The sequence below is a fragment of the Somniosus microcephalus genome, chromosome 16 (genome assembly GCF_052327205.1).
Source record: "Somniosus microcephalus isolate GS21.2 chromosome 16, FLI_Smic_1.0, whole genome shotgun sequence".
NCBI classification, from domain to species: domain Eukaryota; kingdom Metazoa; phylum Chordata; class Chondrichthyes; order Squaliformes; family Somniosidae; genus Somniosus; species Somniosus microcephalus.
In genome coordinates, this window is record NC_141002.1 from 106,776,906 (window position 1) to 106,790,938 (window position 14,033).

At 47.1% G+C, this 14,033-nt stretch overlaps 1 protein-coding gene across 1 annotated transcript in view; it reads left to right on the forward strand.

The window, feature by feature from the left end:
- Positions 1-14,033, forward strand: part of polr3b (polymerase (RNA) III (DNA directed) polypeptide B) — a 112,243-nt gene that overhangs the window by 10,930 nt on the left and 87,280 nt on the right. Inside the window, exon 9 of the mRNA XM_086009694.1 lies at positions 579-687. Coding sequence (XP_085865820.1) covers positions 579-687 — 109 coding nt within the window. The remainder of the gene's footprint in view (positions 1-578; positions 688-14,033) is intronic.

Below are 14,033 nucleotides of genomic sequence, written 5' to 3' on the forward strand. Positions count from 1 at the left end.
AGGAGTGATCATGGACTCTACACTGACTTCGTGCTCTGGGAGTGATCGTGGACTCTACACTGACCTCGTGCTCTGGGAGTGATAGTGGACTCTACACTGACCTCGTGCTCTGGGAGTGATAGTGGGCTCTACACTGACCTCGTGCTCCGGGAGTGACCGTGGACTCTACACTGACCTCGTGCTCCGGGAGTGATCGTGGACTCTACACTGACCTCGTGCTCCGGGAGTGATCGTGGACTCTACACTGACCTCGTGCTCCGGGAGTGATCGTGGACTCTACACTGACCTCGTGCTCTGGGAGTGATCGTGGACTCTACACTGACCTCGTGCTCCGGGAGTGATCGTGGACTCTACACTGACCTCGTGCTCCGGGAGTGATCGTGGACGCTACACTGACCTCGTGCTCCGGGAGTGATCGTGGACTCTACACTCAGATGCAGCTATTGCAGAGCAGAATGCTGAGCTGTTCATGAAAATATTTATACCGTTTATCGAGCAACAAAGTGACTTTCTTTGTAACCCACTGCTGCTTCCTCTCTCCTGGGGCAATTAATAACAGAACTCTGCTCAACTTGCAGCTCTACCCATGAGAAGAAAAGTCGGACCAATCTTGTCGTGAAGCAAGGAAGGTACTACCTGCGCCACAACACTCTGTCAGAGGACATCCCCATTGCGATAATATTCAAGGTAATGATGACGTGCTACAACTTCTCACACAGTGCGAGATTGTTCTCAACTATGCATTTTTGTATTTCAAGGGAATGGCCAAGTGTTGTAAATTGTTTCGGCTTCATAAAAAAAACTCTGTTTGGAAATAAAACTCCCAGAGTTTAAATTCCAAAATGTGGATAAATCCACTCTCCAACTTTAAACCAGATTACTTGATGGGAATGTGGAATTTTAATATATTTAATAGTTCATTAAATTTCACCCTAATCCTTACCCTTGTGAATTAATGGGAACTGCATTTCTGATTGGTTGATTAGATGTTGGAGAACTGATTTGAAATTTTGATCTCCAAAACATTCACTCGTTTGGTGAAATACAGAAGATAAACTGCAAACACCCAGCAGGTCAGCCAGCAGCTGTAAAAAGACGGGGTATGACGTTCCGAGGTGGAACAGACTGGAGGGGCTGAATGACCGCCTCCTGTTCCTTCAGCAGTATGGTGACGGGGGCCTCGGCAAGAAGTCTTTTCTTTTTACAGATACCAACTAACCTGCTGTGCAACTCCTGCACTTTGTGTTCATTTGGTTGAATCGCTTCCTCGAAGTGTGCTAGAATAATTGAACTAAGAGTTGGGGGCGTGAGGTGACGCTGCGGCTTATCTGTGCTCTCCAGCCAACAGTGTCTGTGCACGTGAGGAGTCGCACAATGAGCAGTACTGCAACGTCACCCCTGTTCACCTCAGCGAGCCTTCAGAACATGGGAACAGGAAGAGCCCATTCAGCCCCTCGAGCCTGTTCCACCATTTCAGGGAGACCATGGCTGATCTGTATCCTAATTCCACCCACCCGCCTTGACTCCATATCTTTTTATACCCTTGTTTAGTAAAAATCTATTGATCTCAGATTTAAAATTATTAATGGAGCTGGTATCTATTGCTTGTTGTGGGAGAGAGTTCCACACTTCTACCACCCTTTGTGTGAAGAAGTGTTTCCTAACTTCTCTCCTGAATGGCCTGGCTTTGATTTTAAGGTTATGTCCCCTTGTCGTAGACTCCCCCTACCAGCGGAAAAAGTTTCTCCTTACCTAACTTTCAAAATCCTAAAAATCTCAATCAAATCGCCCCTTAACCTTCTATATTCCAGAAGTTGGGGGATGGTAAAAATGTTCTTTTGGAATCTGACGGTGTTCAGATATTACAGAAGGTTGAGCCGCCTTCACACTCTCCCTTCCTCCCCACCAATGATTCAGTGAGCAGATTCACTGCATGGTGCGACATTGAATTGTGCCGACAGCAAAACGCTTGGTTAAAGCACTGATCTGTCTTAGTTGGGTAGCAGTAAGGAGGGAGAGGCCGGGGCAGGCTCACCTGTGATGGTCTTTATGGTCGAGTAGCATTCGGACATGTGCCGGCCATGTGAAGAATGCCCGCGAGAGTGAGGAGCTGGAGGTCCTGTGGAGATGTACCCCAGCAGGGGCACTGCCTGCAGCAGGTATGAGGAAGAAAATTGCATGGAATTTATAGCACAGAGGCAGGCCATTCGACCCAACAGGCCTGTGTTGGTGTTTATGCTCCACACGAGCCTCCTCCCATCTTACTTCATCTCACCCTATCAGCACACCCCAGGAATTAATTTTAAAAAACAAGCCATATTTACCTGAAACTAGGGTTTTGTGGATTTTTTTCCCCACAATAAATACCAGGGTGACTCCGCACTCTCTTGGAAGACGGCAGGTGTGGAGCTTGTGATCAGGAAAGACTGAACAGGCTGGGACTCTTTTCCCTAGAAAGGAGAAGACTGAGGGGCGACCTGATAGAGGCCTTCAAGATTATGAAAGGGTTTGATAGGGTAAACGTAGAGAAGATGTTTCCACTTGTGGGGGAGACCAGAACCAGGGGCCATCAATGTAAGACAGTCACTAATAAATCCAATAGGGAATTCAGGAGAAACTTCTTTACCCAGAGAGTGGTGAGAATGTGGAACTCGCTACCACAGGGAGTGGCTGAGGTGAATAGTGTAGATGGATTTAAGGGGAAGCTGGATAAACACATGACGGAGAAAGGAATAGAAGGATCTGCTGATGGGGTGAGATGAAGGGGGTGGGAGGAAGCTCGTGTGGAGCATAAACACCGGCACGGATCAGTTGGGCCGAGTGGCCTGTTTCTGTGCTGCAGACTTGATGTAATAAAGACCTGCTTTGCCTTTCTCTCTAGTCACATATCTGATGGTTGCAGTGATGTTTCTCACAATAACTATAATCCCTGTCCTGCCTGGTTGCTCTGTTCAATACCAGCTCTCTGTTTTTGGTCCCTTGCTCCCATAACCATTATTACGTTTGTCTACATTGAATTACATGGACGTCTTTTGGCCCAGTTTCCCAAAAAGCTCCAAGTTCCTCTGGAATCTTGTTACATTTTTCTTTGCCACTCGCTCAGCCTTCAGTTTTAGTATCATCAGCAGGCTCCAAGATCATGTTTTGATACAGTCGCATGTTTTACACAGCAAAGGTCGTAAAACCAACCTACTCGTAGCCTCTTTCCAATCCTTTAATAGCTGACTGATTTTGTTTTTTTAGCCAGATTCCAACAAGCACCCAGTTAATCTCGTGAAATGCTTTTGTGGAACATCTTAATCTAGAACATCCACTGCATTTCTCTGGTCCACTGTGTCATGGGAACGGTAGCATAGTGGTACTGTCACTGGGTTAGTAAACTAGAGACCTGAACTAATGATCTGGAGACGTGAGTTCAAATCCCACCCTGGCAGCTGGGGAATTTAAATTCAGTTAATTAAATAAATTTGGAATAAAAAACTAGTATCTGTAATGGTGACCATGAAACTACCGGATTGCCATAAAAACCCATCTGGTTCACTAATGTCCTTTGGGGAAGGAAATCTGGGCCTAGATGTGACTCCAGACCCACAGCAATGTGGTTGACGCTTAACTTCTCTGTGAAATGGCCGAGCGAGCCTCTCCGTTATAATAAACTGCGACAGCGGCTCAAGGCAGCGGCTCACCACCACCTTCTCCAGGGCAATTAGGGATGGGCATTAAATGCTGGCCTTACCAGCGACACCCACATGAACGAATAGATTTAAAAAATATATCACTGGGGGATACACTAAGTTAGTTAAGTGTCACGTCCCCTTTGCAGCCCGTGGTTCTCCATTGTTAACCCAGTAAATCCCTTAAAATGGAAGCGATTTCCCTAAAACTGACTGACCTGTAGTTTCAAGAATATATTTTGGGATCTCTGGAACAATTACTGTCGCTTTCCAATTCTCCAGCTAGCTCCTGAATCTGGTGAATTTTCAAAATTTCACTTCAAGCTTTGCTAATTTCTATCATTATTTTCTTTCAAACATGATTATACTTTAGAACATGTTATTGTGCGTGTGTATAGCAACTTTCACGCCCTCGGGACGTCTCCAAGCGCTTTGCAGCCAATGAAGTACTTTTGAAGTGCAGTCACTGTTGTGGTGTTGGGAAATGTTGCTTTAAGAACATCAAACCTTTTTACAGCCATGCACTGCCTTTCTGCTCTTTGCAGGAATTGGTTCCCTTTCTGTGTAAAGACAGACAGAGGTAGCTGTTGCACAGCTTGCTATTTTCTTGCGTTTCGACTTCTGTTCCCCGCGATCATCTTTGAGTGGACTGCTGCCTCCTCTGACCTGTGTCTGTTGTGTGTACATTTGGAAAACTCTGGATAGATGGTGAAACTGAGCCGGGTTCCTTTGAATACCTGCGACTCAACTCAAATATACCCGACGACTGTCGTTGAGTATATTCAAGACTGAGATCGATAGGTTTTTGGATATTAAGGGAATCAAGGGACATGGGGATAGGGCAGGAATGTGGAGATGAGGTAGAAGATCAGCTACAGGGGAGTCCAGGGTTATGGGGAGCGGGTGGGAAAGTGGAGTTGAGGCCAAGATCAGATCAGCCATGATCTTATGGAATGGCGGGGCAGGCTCGAGGGGCCGAATGGCCGACTCCTGCTCCGAATTCCTATGTTCTTATGACTCTGAAACAGCCAAATGCATCGACTTTGAGACTAAACAGGGTTATTTTAATCAAATACCAGATCTCAGTGCTTGTGAAACCAGCAAGAGCCTGAGCTGGCAGTGTAACACGTGCTGGAACCGCAGTGGCCTCATCTCTTAGCCTAGCCAAGCCCTTAACCCTGCTCTTTGTGATTTTTGTTTGTTGGTTAATTTGGAAAAACCCTTTATAGTTACTTGAGCTGTTCCCTTCAGTCAGTTACCAGGAGAGGGCAGAGCATCCCCATGATACAAAGGGTCTTGGTGCTATTTGCAAATGTTAATGCTGTATGGGAAGACTATACTGCTCAAAGCTAATGCACCGGGCCTCCTGTCAACACTCTCTTGTTCTCTTACTTGGTCCCCACTTACAGACCCAGGGCAGAGGTTTGCTGCCTGTTTGGTGAATTTCTTTATTAAAGCTGTCATACACTCTCTCCCTGGATTTCCCGTGCAGTTCAGCAACCCGCATAGCCTGCTTCTCCCACGGTTATGAGAGAGCAATTTGAGCACAGGAAAGCAGGGAACATTTCTTCTTGTGAAGCATCTCTCAAGCTAGCGAGGCCTGACTGCCAGTGTTCTGGTGAGGTTTGATTGGGTAAGTCAAACCCCGTACGCTCACTGCTCTATTCCCAGCCCCTGTGGCCTCTCCACGCAGCAGTTTCACTGGACATAAAAACGAATTAAAAAGATGCACAGCAGGTGAAAGTGAAGCGAATTGGGGGAGAAAGAAAATAACAAGAAGGCACAAGTAACAGGAGGAGGAGGAGATTGGTTCCTTTGGAGACCTGGTGAAACTGAGCCTTTGGTTGAGGGATAAATATTGTCCGGGACACCGGGGAGAACCGGCCTGCTCTTCCAATAGTGGCCATGGGATCTTTTACATCCACCTGAGAGAGCAGACAGGGCCTCAGTTTAACATCTTATCCGTAAGACTGCCCCTCTGACAGTGCAGCGCTCCCTCAGTACTGCCCCTCTGACAGTGCAGCGCTCCCTCAGTACTGCCCCTCCGACAGGGCAGCACTCCCTCAGTAATGCCCCTCCGTCAGTGCAGCGCTCCCTCAGTACTGCCCCTCCGACAGTGCAGTGCTCCCTCAGTACTGCCCCTTCCGACAGTGCAGCACTCCCTCAGTACTGCCCCTCCGACAGTGCAGCGCTCCCTCAGTACTGTCCCTCCGACAGTGCGGTGCTCCCTCAGTACTGCCCCTCTGTCAGTGCAGCACTCCCTCAGTACTGCCCCTTCCGACAGTGCAGCACTCCCTCAGTACTGCCCCTCCGACAGTGCAGCACTCCCTCAGTACTGCCCCTCCGACAGTGCAGCACTCCCTCAGTACTGTCCCTCCGACAGTGCGGTGCTCCCTCAGTACTGCCCCTCCGACAGTGCAGCACTCCCTCAGTACTGCCCCTCCGACAGTGCAGCACTCCCTCAGCACTGCCCCTTCCGACAGTGCAGCACTCCCTCAGTACTGCCCCTCCGACAGTGCAGCACTCCCTCAGTACTGCCCCTTCCGACAGTGCAGCACTCCCTCAGTACTGCCCCTCCGACAGTGCAGCACTCCCTCAGTACTGCCCCTCCGACAGTGCAGCACTCCCTCAGCACTGCCCCTTCCGACAGTGCAGCACTCCCTCAGTACTGCCCCTCCGACAGTGCAGCACCCCCTCAGTACTGCCCCTTCCGACAGTGCAGCACTCCCTCAGTACTGCCCCTCCGACAGTGCAGCACTCCCTCAGTACTGCCCCTCCGACAGTGCAGCACTCCCTCAGTACTGCCCCTCCGACAGTGCAGCACTCCCTCAGTACTGCCCCTCCGACAGTGCAGCACTCCCTCAGTACTGTCCCTCCGACAGTGCAGCGCTCCCTCAGTACTGCCACTCCAACAGTGCGGTGCTCCCTCAGTACTGCCCCTCCGACAGTGCAGCGCTCCCTCAGTACTGCCCCTCCGACAGTGCAGCACTCCCTCAGTACTGCCCCTCCGACAGTGCAGCACTCCTTCAGTACTGTCCCTCCGACAGTGCAGCGCTCCCTCAGTACTGCCACTCCAACAGTGCGGTGCTCCCTCAGTACTGCCCCTCCGACAGTGCAGCGCTCCCTCAGTACTGCCCCTCCGACAGTGCAGCACTCCCTCAGTACTGCCCCTCCGACAGTGCAGCGCTCCCTCAGTACTGCCCCTCCCAGGTGCAGAGTAATAGAACTTCTTTTGGTCAGTGTCTTTTCTGCAGCTTTGCTATTTTCTTCCTCTTCCTTCAACAAAAACCTTTATAACCTGTTCCAGTGGAAGCTGGTTCAGAAAAATAAATTTACTATCATTTTGAATTGGTCAGTTTCATAAGATTGCCTCATTTATGTAAATATCTGGCAAAATCCCATGGCGATGTAAGATACTATTAGTGTGAAATGTTGACACCTACCCATCTGCCCCCAGTCACTCTGAACACTCTCACGCAGGGTAATCCGTCCTTGCTGTGGTGCTGGGAGCTTCTGTGGGACTTTTTCCTGACTTGTATTAATGTGGCAGAGTTCCAGATAAGCCAGTACAAGCAACATTTCAGGACCATCTGGATACCACAATGAGCCGGGGGCCCTGCTGACTGCCACCCTGCAGGGCCAGCTTCTGTGAAGACTCCACCAAACCAGTTTAGCATTTTCTTCATTTCAAGCTGGCTTCAAAAAGCCTACTCTTGTTATTGCTAAACCGCCTGGCACTAGTTGAGAAATTGTAAAATAGTTCATACTTGGCACCGCAGTGCCCACTGCAACGTGTTAAATGAGCAGATATCGAGGCCACTTCACAAACCAGTGTCTCAGTTAAATTTAACTGTTTTTGATTATCTTGATCCTCCAAAATTGCTGCAATGAGTAAAATGGATTATTATTTCCTCATTTGATTGCGACCAAAACTTTGCTTAAAAGTAGAATTGCAGGTTTTGACGTATTAGACAGACTAGATGCAGGAAGGATGTTCCCGATGGTCGGGGAGTCCAGAACCAGGGGTCACAGTCTAAAGATAAGGGGTAAGCCATTTAGGACAGAGATGAGGAGGAATTTCTTCACCCAGAGAGTGGTGAACCTGTGGAATTCTCTACCACAGAAGGCAGTGGAGGCCAATTCATTAAATATATTCAAGAAGGAGTTGGATATATTTCTTAAGGCTAAGGGGATTAAGGGATATGGGGAGAAGGCAGGGACAGGGTACTGAATTTGGATGATCAGCCATGATCGCATTGAATGGCGGAGCAGGCTCAAGGGGCCGAATGGCCTACTCCTGCTCCTATCTTCTATGTTTCTATGGTCTGTTTTGTGGTACATTCAAATTTTGTGGGTTTTTTTCACATTTTATTTCTAACTTTACCTGTGCAGAAACCATTTTGAACCGTGCAGGTTCCTTCAGCTGGCATGGACTGGATTCCAAACTTGTACCAGATTGCTGCCAGTGATACTCCACGACCTGCCGTTGGGAGGTGGCAGTGCACTTTCGCGATTGGCTGCTGGGGAGTGCCCATAGGAACAGGAGCAGGCCACTCAGCCTCTTGAGCCTGTTCTGTTAGATCATGGCTGATCTGTACCTCGAATCCTACTTCCCCACCTTGGATCCATAATCCCCTGATACCCTTACCGAACCAAAGTCAGTGATCTCGGGCCTGAAAGCTCCAATTGTGCCTCAGCACCCACAGCCTTTTGGGGGAGAGAGTTCCAGATTTCCACAACCCTATTTGTGGAAAAAGTGCTTTGTGATTTCACTCCTGGATACAACAACAACAACTTGCATTTATATAGTACCTTTAATATAGTAAAACATCCCAAGGCAATTAATTTTAACGCTCTAATGTTAAGATTGAGGCCCCCTTGTTCTGGACTCCCCCCACCAGAGGAAATAGTTTCTCTTTATCGACCCGATCGAACCCCTTTATCACTTTAAATGTTTCAATTAAATCACCCCTCAACCTTGCAAAGCAGTGCAGCCTAAATTCATGCAACCTGTCATAATGTAACCCTTAAATCCTTGGTATCATTTTGGTGAATCTGCGCTGCACCCCCTCCAAGGGCAATATATCCTTACTGAGGTGCGGAGCCCAGAACTGAACCCAGTTACTCCAGGCGGGATCTCACCAAGGCTCTGTAAAAGAAAGAAAGACTTTCATTTCTCCAGCGTCTTTCACGACCACTGGATGTCCCAAAGCGCTTTACAGCCAATGAATTACTTTTTGAAGTGTAGTCACTGTTATAATGTAGGAAAAGCAGTAGCCAATTTGCGCACAGCAAGCTCCCACAAACAGCAATGCGATAATGACCAGATAATCTGTTTCAGCAATGTTGATTGAGGGATAAATATTGGTCAGGACACCGGGTCTTCTTCGAAATAGTACCATAGGATCTTTTGTATCCATCTGAGAGAGCAGACGGGACCTCAGTTTAATGTCTCATCCGAAAGACGGCCCCTCCGACACTGCAGCGCTCCCTCAGTACTGCCCCTCCAACAGTGCAGCACTCCCTCAGTACTGCCCCTCCGACGGTGCAGCACTCCCTCAGTACTGCCCCTCCGACAGTGCAACGCTCCATCAGTACTGCCCCTCCGACGGTGCAGCACTCCCTCAGTACTGCCCCTCCGACAGTGCAACGCTCCATCAGTACTGCCCCTCCGACGGTGCAGCACTCCCTCAGTACTGCCCCTCCGACAGTGCAACGCTCCCTCAGTACTGCCCCTCCGACAGTGCAACGCTCCATCAGTACTGCCCCTCCGACGGTGCAACGCTCCCTCAGTACTGCCCCTCCGACAGTGCAACGCTCCCTCAGTACTGCCCCTCCGACAGTGCAACGCTCCATCAGTACTGCCCCTCCGATGGTGCAGCACTCCCTCAGTACTGCCCCTCCAACAGTGCAGCACTCCCTCAGTACTGCCCCTCTGACAGTGCGGCACTCCCTTAGTACTACACTGGAGAATCCGCCTAGACCTTTGTGCTCCAGTCCCTGCGGTGGGACTCGAACCCACAACCTTCTGACTCAGATGAGAGTGCTACACACTGAGCCACAGCTGACACACTGAAGCATAACTTTCCCCTCCCCACGCACCCCCCCCCCCTTTGTATTAGACTCCTTGAGATAAAGGCCAACATTCAGTTTGTCTTTTTGATTACAGTTTGTGCCACTCAATGATCTGCTGTTGGGCGGTGCACTTTAAGCAAATGGTATCCATTCCCTTCATAGGAACAGGAGGAGGCCATTCAGCCCTTCGAAGCTGCGATAATTTAATTAGATCATGGCTGATCTGTACCTCATCTCCATTTACCCACCTTTTCTCCATATCCCTTTATACCCTTACCCAATAAAAATCTAGCAATCTCAGTCTTCAAAATTTTAATTTACCCCCAGCATCCACCGCCTTTTTTCAGGAGAATTCCAGATTTCCGCTACCCTTTTTGTGAAGAAATGCTTCCTGATTTCACTCCTAAACGGCCCAGCTCTAATGTTAAGATGATGTCTCCTTGTTCTGGACTCCTCCCGCCAGAGGAAATAGTTTTTCTCTATATACCCTATCGAATCCCTTTATCATTTTAAACATCTCGATCAGGCCACCGCTTAACCTTCTGAACTCGAGGGAATACAAACCAAGTTTACATTCCCTTTGCGCATTCAATGTGTGTTGTGGCATAGTTTTCTAGATCAGTATGTTGCGGAACCAACTAGGGAACAGGCTATTTTAGATCTAGTATTGTGCAATGAGACAGGGTTAATTAATAACCTTGTAGTAAAGGGGCCTTTAGCGAAGAGTGACCATAATATGATAGAATTTTATATTGAGTTTGAAAGTGATTTAGTTAAATCTGAAACTAGGGTCTTAAATTTAAATAAAGCAAACTACGTAGGTATGAAGGGTGAGTTGGCTCAGGTAGATTGGGAAACTACATTAAAAGGTATGACAGTAGACAAGCAATGGCTAGCATTTAAAGAATTAATACATAATTTACAACAAATATACATTTCTTTAAGGCACAAAACCCCACAGGAAAAGTGGTCCAACCGTGGCTAACAAGAGATGTTAAAGATAGTATTAGATCAAAGGAAGAGGCTTATAATGTTGCCAAAAAGAGTAGTAAGCCTGAGGATTGGGAGGATTTTAGAATTCAGCAAAGGAGGAGCAAGAAATTGATGAAGAAAGGGAAAATAGAATATGAGAGTAAACTAGCGAGAGACATAAAAATAGATTGTAAAAGCTCTATAGATATGTAAAAAGGAAAAGATTAGCGAAAGTAAATGTGGGTCCCTTACAGGCTGAGACAGGAGAAAGTATAATGGGGAATAAGGAAATGGCAGAGAAATTAAACAAATACTTTGTGTCTGTCTTCACTGAAGATGCAAAAAACTTCCCGGAAATAGTGGAGAACCAAGGGTCTAGCGAGAATGAGGAACTGAAAGAAATTAGGATTAGTAAAAAAACATAGTACTGGAGAAATTAATGAGACTGAAAGCCAATAAATCCCCTGGACCTGATGGCCTACATCCTAGGGTTTTGAAAGAGGTGGCTATAGAGATAGTGGATGCATTGGTTGTCATTTTCCAAAATTCCATAGATTCTAGAATGGTTCCTACGGATTGGAAGGTAGCAAATGTAACCCCACTATTTAAGAAAGGAGGGAGAGAGCAAGCGGGGAACTACAGACCAGTTAGCCTGACATCAGTAGTAGGGAAAATGCTAGAATCTATTATTAAGGACGTGGTAACAGGGCACTTAGAAAATAATAATGGCCCAGAAGTTCGGGTCGGAGGCTTCCTGCGGGTGCAAGCCTCCGACCTGTACTTACCTTGCGCGCCGGCCGTTGAGCTGTGAGCCCCCGTGGAATTGCGATCCTGGGCCTCCTCCAACTGCCGGCGCGCAGTTCTTCCATATCCCAGGGGCGCAGTTAGTTCGATGCGTCCCCTGGGATCACGTGGGCCATGGGGAGCCAGTGGTAGCAGGGAATGCTTCATTCATAAGTTTGACAGGAAGGGCTGTTCAACCTATAAATACTATAAGCCCCAAAACATCACTAAAACCTCAAATAAATTTTTTAAAAATCACATTTTTAAAATAAACTATGGGCCAGTAATTCCTGTCCCAACGCGTGAGTACGGACGGGTTACCCACGCGTGTTCCCGGAGGAATTGCCGGTTTTCAGCATGCACAGTGCATGCGGGGAAAACCGGCATTTCCTCTCCTCTGACCCAAGGGGTTAAGAGGCGGAACGCGTGCGAGGTTTCAGGTAGCGTGCGCGCGCTGAACTTCCCTTTTTTTTTGAAGAGTTGCCCGTGGGGAAAAGACCCCGGTTTTTACGCGTGGAAAAAGCAGCCTTACTTACTTTTAACAGGTAAGTGGTCTATTAAGTAAAATTAGAAAATTTTTCCACAGGTTCATTTTTTTTTGAAGACTTTACAGTAAGGTAAGTGTATTTTTAGCCCCGATTTTTTATATAATTTTTTTCAAAATTTAAAATTATTGTTTAAGATAGTTTTTTACAATTATTTATAGTTTATTTAAGTAGTGCGATTTAAAAAAAAAAAAAAAAAAAAATTTCTTTCAAGTATAAGTAGTGTTTTGGGGCCAGGAATTTTCATCAGTTTGACAGTTCTTACTATCAAACTCATGAATGAACTTTTGCAACCTCCCATTGGTTGCCTAGTGCTCACGTGATCCCAGCCGGCTCATCGCACTAAGTACGCCGCTGGGTCACGCACGCACAGCGTGGCAGGACCTGAAGCGGGCCAGTCAGAGGAAATGAAATGCGGGCCAGGATTGAAATGTCAGCGCGCCGGGTAAGTGCACATCGGGGGCTTGCACGCGCAGCAAGCCCCCGAACCTAATTTCTGGGCCTATAAATTACATGAAATAACTATTTTAAACAATAATTTAAATTTTTGAAAAAATTAATTACATTTTCTAACAGGGCTAAAAATAAACTTACCTTTCTTTAAAGTATTTAAAAATAATAAACCTGTGGAAAAAATGTTTTAATTTTAATTAATTCACCACTTACCTCGTTAAAAGCAGGCCGTGCGACTGCTTTTTACATGTCTAACTTCTGGCGACTTACCTTCCTGGAGAAACCTGGAAAAAAAACGTAAGTTCAATGTGCACGCGCTGCCTCTCCCGCGCACGTGTTCCACCTCTGAACCCCTTCTTTCAGGGGAACAGAAGTGCCGGTTTCCCGCGCATGCACAGTGCATGCACGAAACCGGCACTTCCATTGGGCTTACAGGTGAGTACCCCGTGCGTACTCACCCATGGAGACCCGAATTTCTGGGCCATTAGGTTTGGGCCAAGCCAACTGGGATTTATGAAAGGGAAATCATGTTTGACAAATCTGTTAGGGTTTTTTGAGGTTGTAACCAGCAGAATAGATAAGGGGGAACCAATGAATGTGGTGTATTTGGATTTTCAGAAGGCATTCAATAAGGTTCCACACAAGAGATTATTAAACAAAATTAGAACTCATGGGATTAGGGGTCATATACTAGCATGGATTGAGGATTGGTTAACGGACGGAAAACAGAGCAGGAATAAACAGGTCATTTTCGGGTTGGCAGGTTGTAACTAGTGGGGTACTGCAAGGATCAGTGCTTGGGCCTCAAATATTCACAATCTACATCAATGATTTGGATGAGAGGACCAAATGTACAAAGCTGGGTGGGAATGTAAGTTGTGAGGAGGATGCAAGGAGGGTTCAAGGGGATATAGACAGGCTGAGTGGGCCAGGACATGGCAAATGGGATATAATGTGGAGAAATGTGAAGTTATCCATTTTGGTAGGAAAAATAGAAAAGCAGAGTATTTTTTAAATGGTGAGAGATTGGGAAATATTGGTGTTCAGAAGGACCTGGGTGTCCTTGTACACGAATCACTGAAAGTTAACGTGCAGGTACAGCAAGCAGTTAGAAAAAGCAAATGGTATGTTGGCCTTTATTACAAGAGGATTTGAGTATAAGAGTAAAGATGCCTTACTGCAATTATATAGGGCCCTGGTGAGACCACACCTGGAGAATTGTGTACAGCTTTGGTCTCCTTACCTAAGGAAGGATATACTCGCCATAGAGGGAGTGCAACGAAGGTTCACCAGACTGGTTCCTGGGATGGGGGGATTGTCCTATGAGGAGAGAGTGAGTAGACTAGGCCTATATTCTCTAGAGTTTAGAAGAATGAGAGGTGATCTCATTGAAACATACAAAATTCTTACAGGGCTTGACAGGGTAGATGCAGGGAGGGTGTTTCCCTTGGCTGGGGAGTCTCGAACCAGGGGTCACAGTCTCAGAATAAGGGGTTGGCCATTTAGGATCTGAGATGAGATGAGAAATTTC